This window comes from Scatophagus argus, chromosome 16, assembly GCF_020382885.2.
Source record: "Scatophagus argus isolate fScaArg1 chromosome 16, fScaArg1.pri, whole genome shotgun sequence".
NCBI lineage: Eukaryota > Metazoa > Chordata > Actinopteri > Scatophagidae > Scatophagus > Scatophagus argus.
In genome coordinates this window covers 18,677,212-18,691,497 of record NC_058508.1, presented here as the reverse complement: position 1 = coordinate 18,691,497, position 14,286 = coordinate 18,677,212, and the positions used below count along the sequence as shown (strand labels likewise).

Below are 14,286 nucleotides of genomic sequence, written 5' to 3'. Positions count from 1 at the left end.
GTTCTTGCAAAACAAAAGGTGGAACTTGAGGAGCAGGAACTGAAACAAAAACACACCCAGAACTTTATTTATTTGATTTAAAAGAGCACAGTTTATCTATTTTTCTAAGGTTGTCAGCCTTGTGGCATGCACTGCACAGTCTACTGCCGTCCGATTAGATTTTTACAAAAGGGTGGGGTGCAACCACATTTATTTCAGCAGAGATATAAATTTTGAATGAAATCATTCAATATCATATAACATTCAGCTGTTGCGACAATCTCATCTTTTTTGCAATGCAGTCATGAACAGTCAGATAAAAAAAAAGAAGATAACTCATAAACTGAATGTAAAAGTTGAACTGGAGTGTTTCAGTGTTTGTATAAATCAGTTTAATGCAAATATTGTACAGTTTCCATCCATTGTTTCAGCATGGCCCAGCTTCAACAATGCTGTCTTTTTCGTGACCTTCTCCCTCCATTTCTGTGTAGCCAGTTTGTTGTTTTTGAAACTTCCAGGAGGGCCAGTAGTTCTTGCGTCGCTGACAAAGAAAATAACACAAAAAAATTATGTTTGATGTGGACGCACTTGGCTACTGTTGGGGCAGCTGTAGGACATTTTCTTTGCTCACCTGGATGAGGTAAAGTGGAGATGAAGTTGTAGGATGGTAGTTGATGCAAAGAGCTACAACTATCAGAGCCAAAAGTAAGACGAGCACAGCTGCTATACCGGCTATCACTCCGGCGTTGGAAAACTCGTCGCTCTTCACCTCTGAACGAAGGTGAAGCACCTTAATTATTTCCTTTCATAAATATGAATGATTAACCATAATGACTCTTACAAATAGTAACTCACCATTGCCAGTGTTGAATATATGATGTTTGGTCTCATCTGAAAAACGACAAAAAGCAGTCATTTCCATACTTGGTCTGTTGTAGAATCTGTTTGCACTGACACAAAAAATAGCTCAGCCTCACCGTCACTTTGACAGCCTTTTTGTAGAGGAGTCAGAGAGGTGACATCCCTGATGTCTGGTGTGATAGAGGAGCTAGTGAAGCTGTCATCTCTGGAGTAATCCTCACAGGTGGCATCCTTGCTCTGTCCACACACAATACAATAGATGTATGAGTATTATCAATGGTAAGTAAGCAGATAATCACCCTTGATGTCCAACAATACCTCATCTGAACAGGCAAAGTCCAACCATTCTTGTCTGTGTCTATCCATGCCATCTGAACACCTAAAACACACAATATCTGTATTCATAAGAGTTAACACGGTGCTGTATCAACATTTACGGTAGCCTCATGTCCCACTCACCTCTGGAGTACATTGCACCAGCTGCAACCAGAGGTTTGGTTGGATGAAAGGCAGAGCTCACAGTTGTCATGTTGCAGGCAGGCTGAACAGACACACAGGGTCTCGTTTGAGTGTTGAAGCAGTCCAGCATATTGGACAGATGAAACTAACCTCTTAATGTCTTTCCATTAGTGACAAAGGACATGGATCACTTACTAGGCAGTGCAGTGAACTCAACGGCAGAGTAGCTGGTGATCTTTGTCGTGTCTAACTCAACCCGGTGGTACTCATAAATCGTCCGCCGCTTTGCATCTGTGTTGGAGATATCACAAGGTTAAACACCCGAAGGTTTTCACAGGACTCTCTGAAGACTGATTATGTCTCTTGGCTGTGGTGCGATACATAAGTGGACGGGCATACACACAGTTATTGACCTGGTGATTGTGGAGAAGGTGGCATGACTATGAAGGCATCAGACAAACCAGCCTTCACTGGATGTTCAGCTGAACCGATCACATCTAATGGCAGAGGTATCTGATAAACAGACAAAACAAAGAGGGGAAGCACTTATACAGGCAGCAATAAGGAAGAAGAAAACAAGTGCACAGAACTGAGGTGTGACTCACATCTTGGTAGCTGAACACGATGTTTCCCGATTTGTAAAGTGCAGCCTGAAATGTAAAGGGTCCTTCTGACTCTTTTCCTTTGAGTCTGACCTGCTCCCACTGGACCACAAACACCTCACCTGAAGACAGTGAATGTCAAACAGGAGTCAGACAAGGACCCAGACCATCTGAGAATCATGCTCAGTGTGGTATCAAGTGGTATCTTGCCATTATCCAGGTATTGCACAGTGGAATTTCTGGAGAAGCTGGGGTCAAAATTAGCCATTAGAGGGGCGATGTACTGTGTTGCGGTGAGCATACGGTGAGTAATGTCCCCTGTGAAGATGAACCCTGAAAAAGGGCCAGATGGAAAAATATGTAAGACTTGGGTATGGCTTGTTACCTTGCAAAAACAACTTCTCTGCACTGAACTATGCGACAAAGGTCACTTGAACATCTGTTATAAAATCAAAACATACCTCCTGTTGCTATGGTAATCTGCCTCAGGTAATGTCCGTAAAACGGAAAGTCAAACGACAGGGCAACCCTCTGAGAAGGGAGTACACGGAAACAGTCAGAGAGAATTAGATATTTTAATACGAATTTATATGTCATTTTCAAGTAAAATTGCCCACATGGGATTCATATGAAATAATGCAGCAACTAATCAAAGTTTATTTTCACTCTGACCTTAACATTAGCACTAACTATTCTCTATGCTACAGTCATATCAGAGCAAACACTCTGAATGAATAATAATCACAAGTTCTCAAATTTACCAGGACTGAAATCTTCAGGATTGCAAAGTGATTTAATACTGTTACCCAAAGCATCAAATGAATGAATTTATCAAATGAAGTAGGATATACAAGTTTTACATAAATGAGGGGGCACCCGGATTTGAACCGGGGACCTCTTGATCTGCAGTCAAATGCTCTACCACTGAGCTATACCCCCCTCTATCAGTTGGCTCTCTTATTACAGTATTAACAGTCTCTGTGTCAGGTTTTGGATTAATATTTTATAACACAGATTAATTTCAGTAATCTAGTTTAAACATGGACACAACTTGGTTGTGTAGGAGCAGGTCATTGAGGTTACTGGGAGTGAACTTCTCAAAGCAGATATTCTGCCAGAACACTGAGATCCACAACACCGTGATTAATTCTCAAAAATCCAAGACAGAAAAATGGGGAAAACTGACCCTGTTGTTACTCCTGAAAAAAAAATATTACCCTTGAGTGCGGTTTTTGCTTTATCTAAACATACCAAAGACACCTGTCTCGTGATTTAACAAACTGCAAGAACATTTTTCTTGCTTGCTTGACCCCATTTATAATCTGAGGTAAGAAGTGCTGCTTCAAACGTTGCTTTTCCAGCTAACCTGAATTGGGCGTTTCTATAAAGTCAAAATACTCTGGTTCCAGTTGGGGAATGCTGAACTTTTCAGTGTACAGGAGATTTTTTTTAACTGAATATATAACAGTTTTCATCCACTACTTAATGAATTGTCCAATAAATTACAACACGGATGGCATTCCTTATGACTAATTTTCAAAGAAATTCAGAAGCTGCACCTATTTTTGAGTGGACTCACCACAGCCTGCTTGTATGAATTCGACAGAATGCCATGGACTCTAACATGGCCGTGGCGGACATCAGTCATGTCTACCCATAGTTCCTGTGTGCGCTGGTCTTCTGGGCCAAAGCTACGCCAAGTGTAATACTTGCCAGAGTCCTCCTTCCAGGCAGAAAAACACAGATGATCAGAGGTTGTTATGGTGTGACAGTGTTCAGACAGTTTGTGTTATACAGGCATCTGGGGTTCACGCTGGACAGGGTTAAATCATATCCCGTCATATACTTCTCCAAGTGAGTGGAAAAGAGTAAATTCTACTTTCCAAAAGAGGGCAGTGTTGAACTCCAACTAAAACAAACCGAACATGCCAAAAGCCGAAAACATACTAAATGCCACAAGCCATTACAGTTAGGAAAAACACTGTGGTGCAGCACTCACCACTACACGTGTCATGTTGTCTGGCAGGGTGTCGATGCTTACTCCTCCACCCAGGACGGCCCTGCTCACCCTAGCATGGCCTGAAGACGACCTCGGGACTCTGCGAGGATGACCGTCGCCGCCAGTCGACTCTTCATGCTGGTGTGTGATCACACTGTACCAGTCATCTGTCCAAAATAATGAAAATCAGGTTAGTATCTAGAGCTGCTTATTATGGGATGTGATAATGTAAGTTCTTACAAACTTCTTCCATGTCAACTAATGCATTTAAATCCTCTGAATCCCGAACAAAGCACACTAGAGCTCTCTGGTTGTCCTGGCAGAAATACCACACACTGTTGGGAAATATTTTAGAAGCCAGTTTTATTCAGACGCTTAAGAATGATGTTTACAGTTGTGGTTTAGTGCTGTGTGAACCAACCTAATGAGACTGCTTTTGAAATTGTCAGTCTTAGCCTTGTCAGTTAAAGTCACTGTTGAATGAAGACAAAAACAATACAAATTAAATTTTAGTGATGCTCAGAAGGAACTGTCAAACCCTACAAACAATGTAAACCAGATTTGGTAAGCAAACTGGTGTAGGTCTGCTTTGTTTTAAAGTTTTAGGTGTTTTAATTGATGGCTTGTCTTTCTTTCAAACCACATATTCCTTGTTGATGTTAGGAGTTTATTTGTGTGGAAAATGAATGCCCACCAGCCCTTTTTATTTAGGTGCAGACTTATGTGCCTTTGGTCTTTGCATAACCTCAGTTGATGATACAGCGCTACAGAAAAAAAAGGCCTGACTGACCTCCCAAGTCACTATGAGTCAATGTATATAGTAAAGTCTGCAGAAATGTTCGTGTAAAGAACTGGTTTAATTCAGTTGGCTGATGGATAATTAATGTGTAAGATTTTTAATTATTAAAAGTTTACCTTGTTGTTTTAGGAGAGATGTATGCTGATGCAGGCCACATTTTCATACGCATAGCACTTTTTAAACAACTTTTCAGTGTTGATTAGTGTAAAATATAATGATGAAAGAATACACAATTTATAAATTATTCAATAAAACCGCAATTTCAGCAAAATTCCAAAATGCATTTGGCTTCCATAAAACAAATCTGCTCCACTGTGTGATATAAATGCAGGTTGAGTCACACAGTGGAGTAGTTTGCTTTTGCAGCAAGCTTTGAAAGCAGTTTTCAGATGATTCAGCCAATGAGTCTTCCTCTGTTTCCACAAGGTAGCTGATATAAAAGTTTGTGTGCTGATGAAAAAACAGTCAAGACTGAAATATATAATACCTTCGTGGCAAGAACTAAGTTTTGTTCTAAATTTTAACAAAACCCGCCTGACTAAATTGAGGAGACCTGGTTTTGGAAATATTTCAAATGATACAATCAGTACAGACCTCCGTTGAATAAGACTCCCAAATGTCTGGCTGCATGTTCAATATCTATTTCCAGGCTGCCAAGATAACATCATACCATAGATTTATAGGGTGAGTATTGCCAGATGCAACAATAACGGGCCTTTGTCTATTAAGCCAAGAAATGCAGAAAGATAACCGTCTATCAATCTTCTTTTTGGAGTGTTATGGTAATTGGTTTGTGATTGCACCTTTTTAGGTAGATTACGGGATACGGCGGTGACGTCAGAGTAGCTTATATATACCCCGAAACTGAGGTCTGTGTGTCACGGAGTGTCTTATCTAACCCTAAGTAAGGGCGACCTTCTGTCCTCAACGTTTGCTGTTTTCTTCCTCTGGCTTTCAGTGAACTACAGGAGGTGGCGCTGGGGACGCTTACAACAAAAAAGCCAAGAGAATCACTCCGTCATGTTCAGTTTCCCGTTCAGAAACACCGCGAATGTCCTGCCGTGGTCAGCCTGGCTGCCGCGAAGAGTTCGTCTCTGCTGCTCCGGTGTTTTCCTGATGGGACACCAATGGCAACTGAGCAGAATAAAAATGAGCAGGGTGACTCTACCAGATCTCTGAGTGGTCCGGTTAGGAAGCCCAAGCTCAAACACCTGTCAACTCTCTCTTTGGCCGTCGCAGCCACCCCATGCATGGGTGCAAAGTAGTTTGCTTGCTCCCCAAATCATGCTAACGCTAGCTTAAACCAACAGCTAACGTTAGCAGAACCGCCGCCCCCCCACACACACCCCAACTGTAGGAGAAAACGTTCAGCCTGTCTTCAGAGCTCAAGCTGCATGCATATAACCTGACCGCTAACCAGACTTCAGGTAGTTATTTTGTTTAGTTTTTTTAATGACATTGAGTGTGAAATGATTTAAAGTCACTGTGGCAAACCTGCACACGTCTGTCTCTGTGCTGCACTACAAAGTCAGCCATCGTCACGACGGGAGGTGAGCTCTGCCTCTGTAACCTGTTTTATGATTTGACTCCTGCGCTTTTAAGTGGAAGATTGCGAAGTATTAGACGTGGAGTAAAGAGAAAACCAGGACGTTTACGTTTGTAACTGCTGTGCTTCTGTACTGAATTCACCTGCTGTCCATCCGTTCGCCTTACACACCTGATTCAAATAACTCGCACTGACGTCCTAACCAAGCGACATGCTGCACATTAACGTTGTGGGTCAAGATCATGTCTCGAAATGGACTAATGCAGGTTGTTTTTGTGTGGCACAACTGGCTTGCTTAATGCAAAAACAATAAAACCTCTCAGACTGCGTAAAGATGTGTTAAAAGCATTTAAAGTTACAAGGGTGTATTCAATAAAATGTTGGTGATGAAGCCTGAATCATGAGATTTACAGCCTCTAAGTGGTGTAGCTCACTGGGGCGTCAAAATTAATATGATTATTAAAAAGATAACTCCACCTTCAGCCAAACCCACATTATATTACAAGGTGTTGGCTCACAGTGGACATGAAAAGGCATACAAAGCAGTGTTCACACGACACGTGCAGAATGAAGGAAATGCTTTAAATTCAGCCATTGTGTTTTCAAGCCTAACAAATGAGAATGAGCTCTTCCTTGCCCACTCCCTCCTCTACATTTACCAGTCCACGTTAATGAGAAATTAGCAGACTACAGTCATTTTTGCAGATGCTCATTGTTAAACAAAGTAGTAAATGCAGGGAGCCTCGGCTCAATTCGGTCTTCACGGGAAAAAAAAAATGGATCATCAACGAGAAAACACATTTAAGAATATGAGAAATGACATTTAGCTCCTAAACAAGTTCTCATGGGTGCCAGCCAGCATCCAGTGCAGCTCCCCTTCTGCCAGCGAAATGTTAGATGACTTTGGTTCAATGCCTGCATTTCTGTCCTGAGTGTGGGAAGGGAACACAGTCCTGTTGGTCCCTGAGCTGTGTCCTGTGCCAAACCCCCAGAGTTCACACTGTGTGGGACTCTAGCCTGCTTTAAGCACCACTGCATTCACACAATTACAGTACTGATGTCTTCCACAGCCATCAAATCTACCATGTGTGATTTAACAAGTTTCTGAAGTGACAACCCAAACCTCTTGATCTCATAGGCAGCAAACTCTATTTGTTCCTGAATGTTTCTTTCCACGCTTTGATTCAATTAAGTGGTGCGTCAATGCATTCATGGCTCACGTATTAAATCTACTTGAGTTATTGTTGAACACCAGATCCACCCTGTTATGGCATCCATGAGGTAAGAGCAGGAACGGTACGTGTGCACAGTTGTTGAAGTCTGCAGTGCAGCAGATAAACATATTCTGGTTTCTAAAAGCTGGGCAGGGAGCATATGCTGAATATAAATTTGTGGCTTATAGTATCTATTCAGGTCATTGCTCTCACAGCCAGTAGTATTGAAATCATTGGCTGATAACCAAAACAGTGAGATGAGAGTCATATTGTCTCGTCTGGCTGGGATAAACTAACAGAAACACCCATTTCCATATGAATTATTCACTGGATCGCACACTATGAGCTCTATCTCCAGTGGGGTGATTTCTACACTATATTCCATCAAGCAATACATGAAAAATACTTTGAAAACTTGCCTTTTGCAACTTTCACTTGACAACCAAAGGAGTCAGGACACAAAACATTAACAGCATTTGTGTCCTTATTGTAAGAAGTGAATAACTGAATCTTTTGGATGTCTCTGAAGCACATCACTAAGTCAGTAATACTCTAACTGGCCTAGCAATTACATGAAAAATGATAAAAAAAAAATTTTAATTCATTTTCATCTATTTGTAAAATCTTTAGAGTGATTTAAATGGTGATTTGATATTTAGAAGTTTGGCGTTTCATACTAAATTCATTATTAATGGCTCACATGAGGCATCTTGATTTAACAATAATGTTCTGTCCTTTCTTTTCAATCTTGTGCATATGATTAAATACCCCCTCAAAAAGAGGATGGCAACAGAATACCAAAGTGATGAATCAATATCAAGAGGGACCTTGATTTGCTTTGTGTGTGTGCTGGTCTTTGGAGAAAAGAAACGAATGCTGTCCCTGTTAGAATACGATGCCTAACAATAGATAATGGACTCTCTGCTGCCAGCCCATATCTCAATGTGCCAGCTATCAATGGTGTCGATGAGTCAGAAAGTGAGAAAAATGTGAGTTGTCACATCTGGCCCTCGATCAAGAACACAGATGAGGCGTGCGCAGTTCGATATAAGTTTGTTTTCAAAATGTTTAAAGGCAACGACAGCAGCTCTGGGGCAAAGGACGACAAGTGTTATGTGACCCGGTAAGGTGAAAGAGCAACCACGGGCAATGAAAGGGCAGATGTTTTGGACAGAAAAGTGACCTCTGCCCACTCTTTTAGGAGCTACCAAACCACAACATTTAGCTGCCTTTTTCTGTGAGCGGTTGGCTCTGAGAGAACACGCCCTTCCTGAACACAGGCTGGAGGAGTTGGCATCGACTCCTCAACATCACCCACAATCAACATGTATAGTTCATTTTGAAGGCGTGCGGTTGAATTGCAGATGGTGCAATTCTTTAATTTCACTCCACTGAAAAAGCTGCGTCCGGATAATCAAGCCGCTTTGGCCCTTGGAGATTCAAAGAGTGATTTATACTTGAGAAAAGAAATGTGTCCATTTGAGCGAACAACCCCACCGTCTTAGATACTTGGGATAAGGTGGTAAATCTCTAAGTATGAGTTTTGGCCAGTAAATAAGCTGATGACATACAACACCAACAACGGCATTAATGTTTCAAGGGGAGCCTCCTTTAACAAACAACACACTTAGGAAATGTGACAAATGTAATTCATAACATCCCTAAGAGGGTGCGACAAAGTCACATTTCACAATAAAACCATTAAGACATCCCAGTTTTCTCTTCTTAAGTGAACATGAGCGCACCGATTGCCTCACTTTTCTCCTGTTATGGCAAAACCAAATCTCTGCATAGAAGAGGTAAGAGCTGCTTTTCATTGTCCGATAACAGAAATGGATGAGGGAGTTCGGGCCAAAATCATTTCCTATACAAACACTATTCTAAATTAGAACGTGAGCCAGAGAACGAGTCGCTTGTTGGTTGGCAGAAAACTGCTTTTCTTCCTGCAGTTTTATTTTTCCAAAAACACAAGCATGCTTTGCTGTCACAACTCAAATTGCACATGACTTTTATAAAATAAGAATCAATCTGGGATCCACAGACGGTAACATCCTATCTATGATTCAATCTTACAAAACAAACTTTTTTGCTTCCCCTCTTCCAGTCCATGCTCAGTTCCAACATGTCTGGATCGGCTTCAGGCCATTTGTTAAGAAAACTTCTTTGCCGTATAGAAGACAGGAGGCCAAACACTGAGGTCACTGCGGGATACACAACTCATTTTAAGCTCCGAGCTCTGTGTTTTTAAAGTCGGGTTCGGATGGTGTACATGTCTCTCTCAGGACCAAAGTCATTTTTATAAGCCGAGCAATATATAATGTTGAGTGACATGGCAGATAAGAACAAATCAGGAACAGGAAAGGAGGGTATGCTGGGTTAACGCCGAATGCCGACCCCTTATGTTGCAAGAACATATGTGAGCACCTCCTGCACAGAAATCTGTGATGCTGTTTCATGTGCAACACATCTCCCTGTGCAGGAGAACTCATGAGGGGCACTGGGTGACTGAACTTTTTATTTTCTTTGATGATGTCCTAATGAAACATGGAGAAAATTAGCAATTTTCAGTTTAACATTGCGTCCCCGTAATCTCCGACAGCTGAGTCAGATGATGAATTAAAGATGGGAGGAGGGTGGAGGCAGGAGAGGAGCTTGTTGAGAGTGAACAGGCAAATTCCTCAGAGTTAGACACAAATTAATATAAATTTCCGAAACATAACTCCTCCTGCATTTCACTCCTAACTTTGTGATAAATCCATGTCCACTCTCCTCAAAAGCCTACGGCAGTTCACTGTCTGGCAGGGTGGCAAGAAGAAAAACAAAGTCTACATCTAATTTTAAACCTGAGACAGGCTGTTTGTGGCCTGCTGTTTAGACTCATTCGCATGCTTGTGGAATATGGTATTTTTATTGTACACTTCATTGTAAACTAGGTCACTCACTTTTGTGCATAAAATGAAATGGGCATGGCGTCCCCATTTGGGGCTCCATAAAGAGTCCCACTGAAGTTCTGTGGTTTACAGTGAATTCCCATTTCCCTTTTCTCTTTAACTAGACAGCCATTTGCATGCAGAGTTCAGTTGCACGGACATCAACTCATTAGACTGAGCGCGAGGTAAAAAGTGCAGGAAGCTGCAAGACAAAACTTTCCACACCTGTGAGCTCGAGCATCTGCGTGGCAGGAGACAGAAGGAAAGATTCATGAAGCCGGAGGGAAAAATACACACAGCTCACCTGTTTGCTGCTGAGCCCAAACTCTCGCCAGCTCTGATGGGGAGAGACAGAGGAACAGCATCACCAAACTGAAACACATGTTGGGCAGCAAAAGACACAAAACACAGCTTTGTCTCGGCTCCTCTCTTCTTCTTCTTCGTCTTCTTCTTCTCTTTGCAAACACGGTTCTCCCTGAGCACTACTTCTGCTCGTCACTCTCTTCCTCTTTCTGAATATCGCTCTCTCTCTCTCTCTCTCTCACTCACACACACACGCACACACCACCCCGTCTCTAACTACACCCTTTCTCTCCTCCTCAGTGCTGTTCGCCCGTTGCCATGGTGACTACAAAGACACAAGGATCAAGCTGATGAGGCTCTGGAGCAGAGAGGAGAAAGTCATCTGCACACTTGAAAGACCTTACAACTTTATAAAATTACACAACGTATTCCTCTTTTTGGGATTCCAGCGTAGTTAACCCCACTCCCATCCTTCTGAGGGATCAAAGTATAACCCCCCCCCCCAGAGTTTCACTGTCAGCAGAGTGCATGGCGCCTCCTTCTGTCCAGAGCAGCTGCAGGGGACAGTGAGAAATCTGATGCCTGAGATTAGATATGACGATCGTGATGCTAACAATGCCAGGCCTAAAATCAGTGCCAGTTATGATAATACACCTTCCAAGTCTGTCAAGTCTGTTTATGACTCTTCAAAACACCAAGTCTCTATTCTAACAACAACATCCTCTCGTGGCTCCCACATGAACGGAAAAAAAGTCTTTTTGTTGCAGTTTAATTTCCAGTTGTTATGTAAAGCCCTTCTTTTTTTATAACATGTTGACTGACAAAAAAAGCGAGCTTTACAAGCACTGTGGCTGACTCCGCCACCTCTCGTAGCCACCAATTTCATCATTTCTATCCGCTACAGCAGCAAACACGGACTCCTTGGTGAAGAAAATGGGAGCTGAGTGTTTATTGGATTCACAGCTGGAAAGGCAATCAGTGCCCTCTCCCATAATGCAGGCCATAAACACGTGTGGAATACCACACAGAGAGGCTGCGCTGACTTTAAACAAACATTTAAATACACAAAGGCTGGAATAATTATCATTGTCATGTCTTTCATATCTCCCCGATTTCTGAAAATTAAGACAATACCGCAATCACAAAGGAAGTCAGACCAATGAAGAGGTATGAGATTGGCCTCAACTTTTGAAAAATCAGGTTGGTATCTTCCAAATGAACACTTTTTTAAGATGCAGCGTCCTTGCTGAGTTAGTATCATGAAGTGGGGATGTTTTGTGCTAAAAAGGCTGTAACCTTGGAAAACAGCAACTTGATTCGTCCAAATCAGACTGCGGAAGCCTCATATGAGCTCGGCTTGAACTTATGAATGCGTGTTTGCAAAGGACGAGGACTGTGGAGTCTGTCCAACGTCACTGAGGGTGACAGTAGTTCTTTCTATCGCCACAACGACAGCTGACAAAACACCGCACATATGAAAAACGTGCCGACAAGCTGCTGAACAAAAGAATCTTCAGAGTTCAGAGGCTGGTTGAGATGAACAAGACTGCTTAACACTGCATCAAAGAACAACTATTTCAGGAACTGCATGCACTTGTGTTTCTATATATTCTATTGATGACATGTGAATTGACAATATTGTGGATAATATTACTATATAAAACATCCCATTCTCACATGCCTGTTGGTGTGTGGTGCGTGTGATGTGAACCATGAAACCTTGCGATAATATTTTCTCAAGTTCTTGGCAAGGTTACAGAAAACGATTTGAAAAACCAAAGAAGCCAGAGAAGGCCGGGCCTTAATGTAAACAGGGACATCTCCTCAGCTGGAACATGTTAACTTGATGAACCTGCCTGGGAGCATGAGGAGTGACTCATCCATCATAACATGCTGCCTTACTGTATATCTTGCTCTCAGACATATGTATTCACATTTATTCAGTATCACACTGCCGTTCACATCACCATAGCTACAGTCACTTACGCTTTACCTTTGCGCATGTCTTGTGTGTAGACTAAGCTGTCACAAAAAAGACATACAGCAACAATCAGACATGTATACAGTTTGATGTTCAGCTCTTTTCTGTGTATTAACTATAAGCTTAAGTTTGCTTCCTTTTGTTTAGCTTTTTATTCTTAAGCTGTATTTGTGTTAGATACTTGGCCAGTAAAGTTGATTTTGCAATAAATATCTCATGTGTCTGATATATTAAGCTATTACCCATGACATTACTATGAATACACTGTATAGACAAAAATATTGGGACACCAAAAGGGATTTTAATGACATCCCATTGTAAACACACAGACAGCTTTGCAGCTCTAACAGCTTCCACTCTTCTGTGAAGGCTTTCCACAACATGTTGGAGTGTTTCTGTGGGAATTTGTGTCCATTCATGCAGTAGAACATTTGTGAGGTCACACACTGATGTTGGACCAAAAGGCCTGGCTCACAATCTCCGTTCCAGTTCATCCCAAAGGTGTTGGATGGGGTTGAGTTCAGGACTCTGTGTGGGCCAGTCAAGTTCTTCCACACCAAACTCATCCAACCATGTCTTTACGGAGCTTTGCTTTGTGCACTGGGGCTCAGTCATGCTGGAGTAGAAAAGTTCCTTCCCCAAACTGCTGCCACAAAGTTGGAAGCATAGCATTGTGCAAAATGTCTTGGTATGCTGAAGCACTAAGACTTTCCTTCACTGGAAGTCAGGGGCCGAGCCCAACCTCCGAAAAACAGCCCCGTACCACACCTGAATTCACTAATAAAGAGGTGTGTCCCAATGCCTTTGTCTAGTGTATACTAAGCTTTTACCCGCGACATTATTCTGAATGTGTCAGCAGAATTTAACCGCTGTTTGAAGAGGCTACTTTGTTTATGTTAGAAATAACTGGTTTAGAAATTCATTGTATTTGATGTGCTGAGAAGTACGTAGTAACTACAGCTATTAAATGAAATGAGTAGAAGTACAGCAGGAAATGGAAATAATCAACGTACAACTTCCTCAAACTTGTACTGAAACATGTATCTTATCTTTTTATATTTTTTTAGGTCATGTCAACATCGCCAGCAATTAACGCATAATTTGGTTTATGGTTTTACAGTTTAGACTAGCAGGCTGCACTAACCGTGACATCGAACGTCCCCTTACCTTCCAGGAAACAGAAAGTTTGTAGTGTCGCTTGCTTACCTCAGGGAAGCAGCCATTTTAATCCAGAGTATGATGTTTCACAAATTATTATCTTTCCATTAACCAGAGCAAGACGTATTGGTGCCAAAAAAAGAAAAAAAAACCCTCAACCACACGGTGCCACATTATCAAATTGTAGGGTTTTGAACAGAGATTTCAAACCGCTGGGGAGGCGCCGACAAATGACGTAATCCTACCGTTAGGGGGCGACGTTTGTCGTCAGTGGCTCGCACAGTGACATGTTGAAGCCACACATTCATCGATTTTCTCCCCCGTGTGGGATTAAACCACGTTAAATCACAAGATTGTCGAAGAAAATCCCGTCGCGCTCGACTAAAAGCGAAGACACAAATCTCTGACATAAACATGTGATACTGTGGTCAAGTACTCTTCACCAGCGGTTCATA

At 41.9% G+C, this 14,286-nt stretch overlaps 1 protein-coding gene and 1 non-coding gene across 3 annotated transcripts; both read right to left on the bottom strand.

Moving 5' to 3' along the window:
* Positions 1–55: 55 nt before the first annotated feature.
* Positions 56–14,154, bottom strand: LOC124073971 (plexin domain-containing protein 1-like). Of its 2 annotated transcripts, XM_046416562.1 has the most exons (15): positions 14,077–14,154; positions 10,615–10,726; positions 3,901–4,067; positions 3,481–3,624; positions 2,363–2,432; positions 2,112–2,234; positions 1,905–2,023; positions 1,713–1,812; positions 1,495–1,590; positions 1,300–1,381; positions 1,159–1,219; positions 957–1,077; positions 835–870; positions 611–750; positions 56–520 (listed from the first exon to the last, which is right to left on the bottom strand). In XM_046416562.1, the coding sequence occupies exons 1-15, from the start codon at positions 14,137–14,139 to the stop codon at positions 407–409; spliced, it is 1,548 nt and encodes a 515-aa protein (XP_046272518.1). In that variant the 5' UTR covers positions 14,140–14,154; the 3' UTR covers positions 56–406. The 2 variants fall into 2 exon arrangements, with proteins under 2 accessions (XP_046272518.1, XP_046272519.1); XM_046416563.1 differs by lacking the exon at positions 14,077–14,154 and having other exon boundaries at positions 10,694–11,035.
* On the bottom strand, positions 2,769–2,840 carry trnac-gca. Its single transcript has one exon. It is a non-coding gene; the product is annotated as a tRNA-Cys (tRNA).
* Positions 14,155–14,286: the final 132 nt, after the last annotated feature.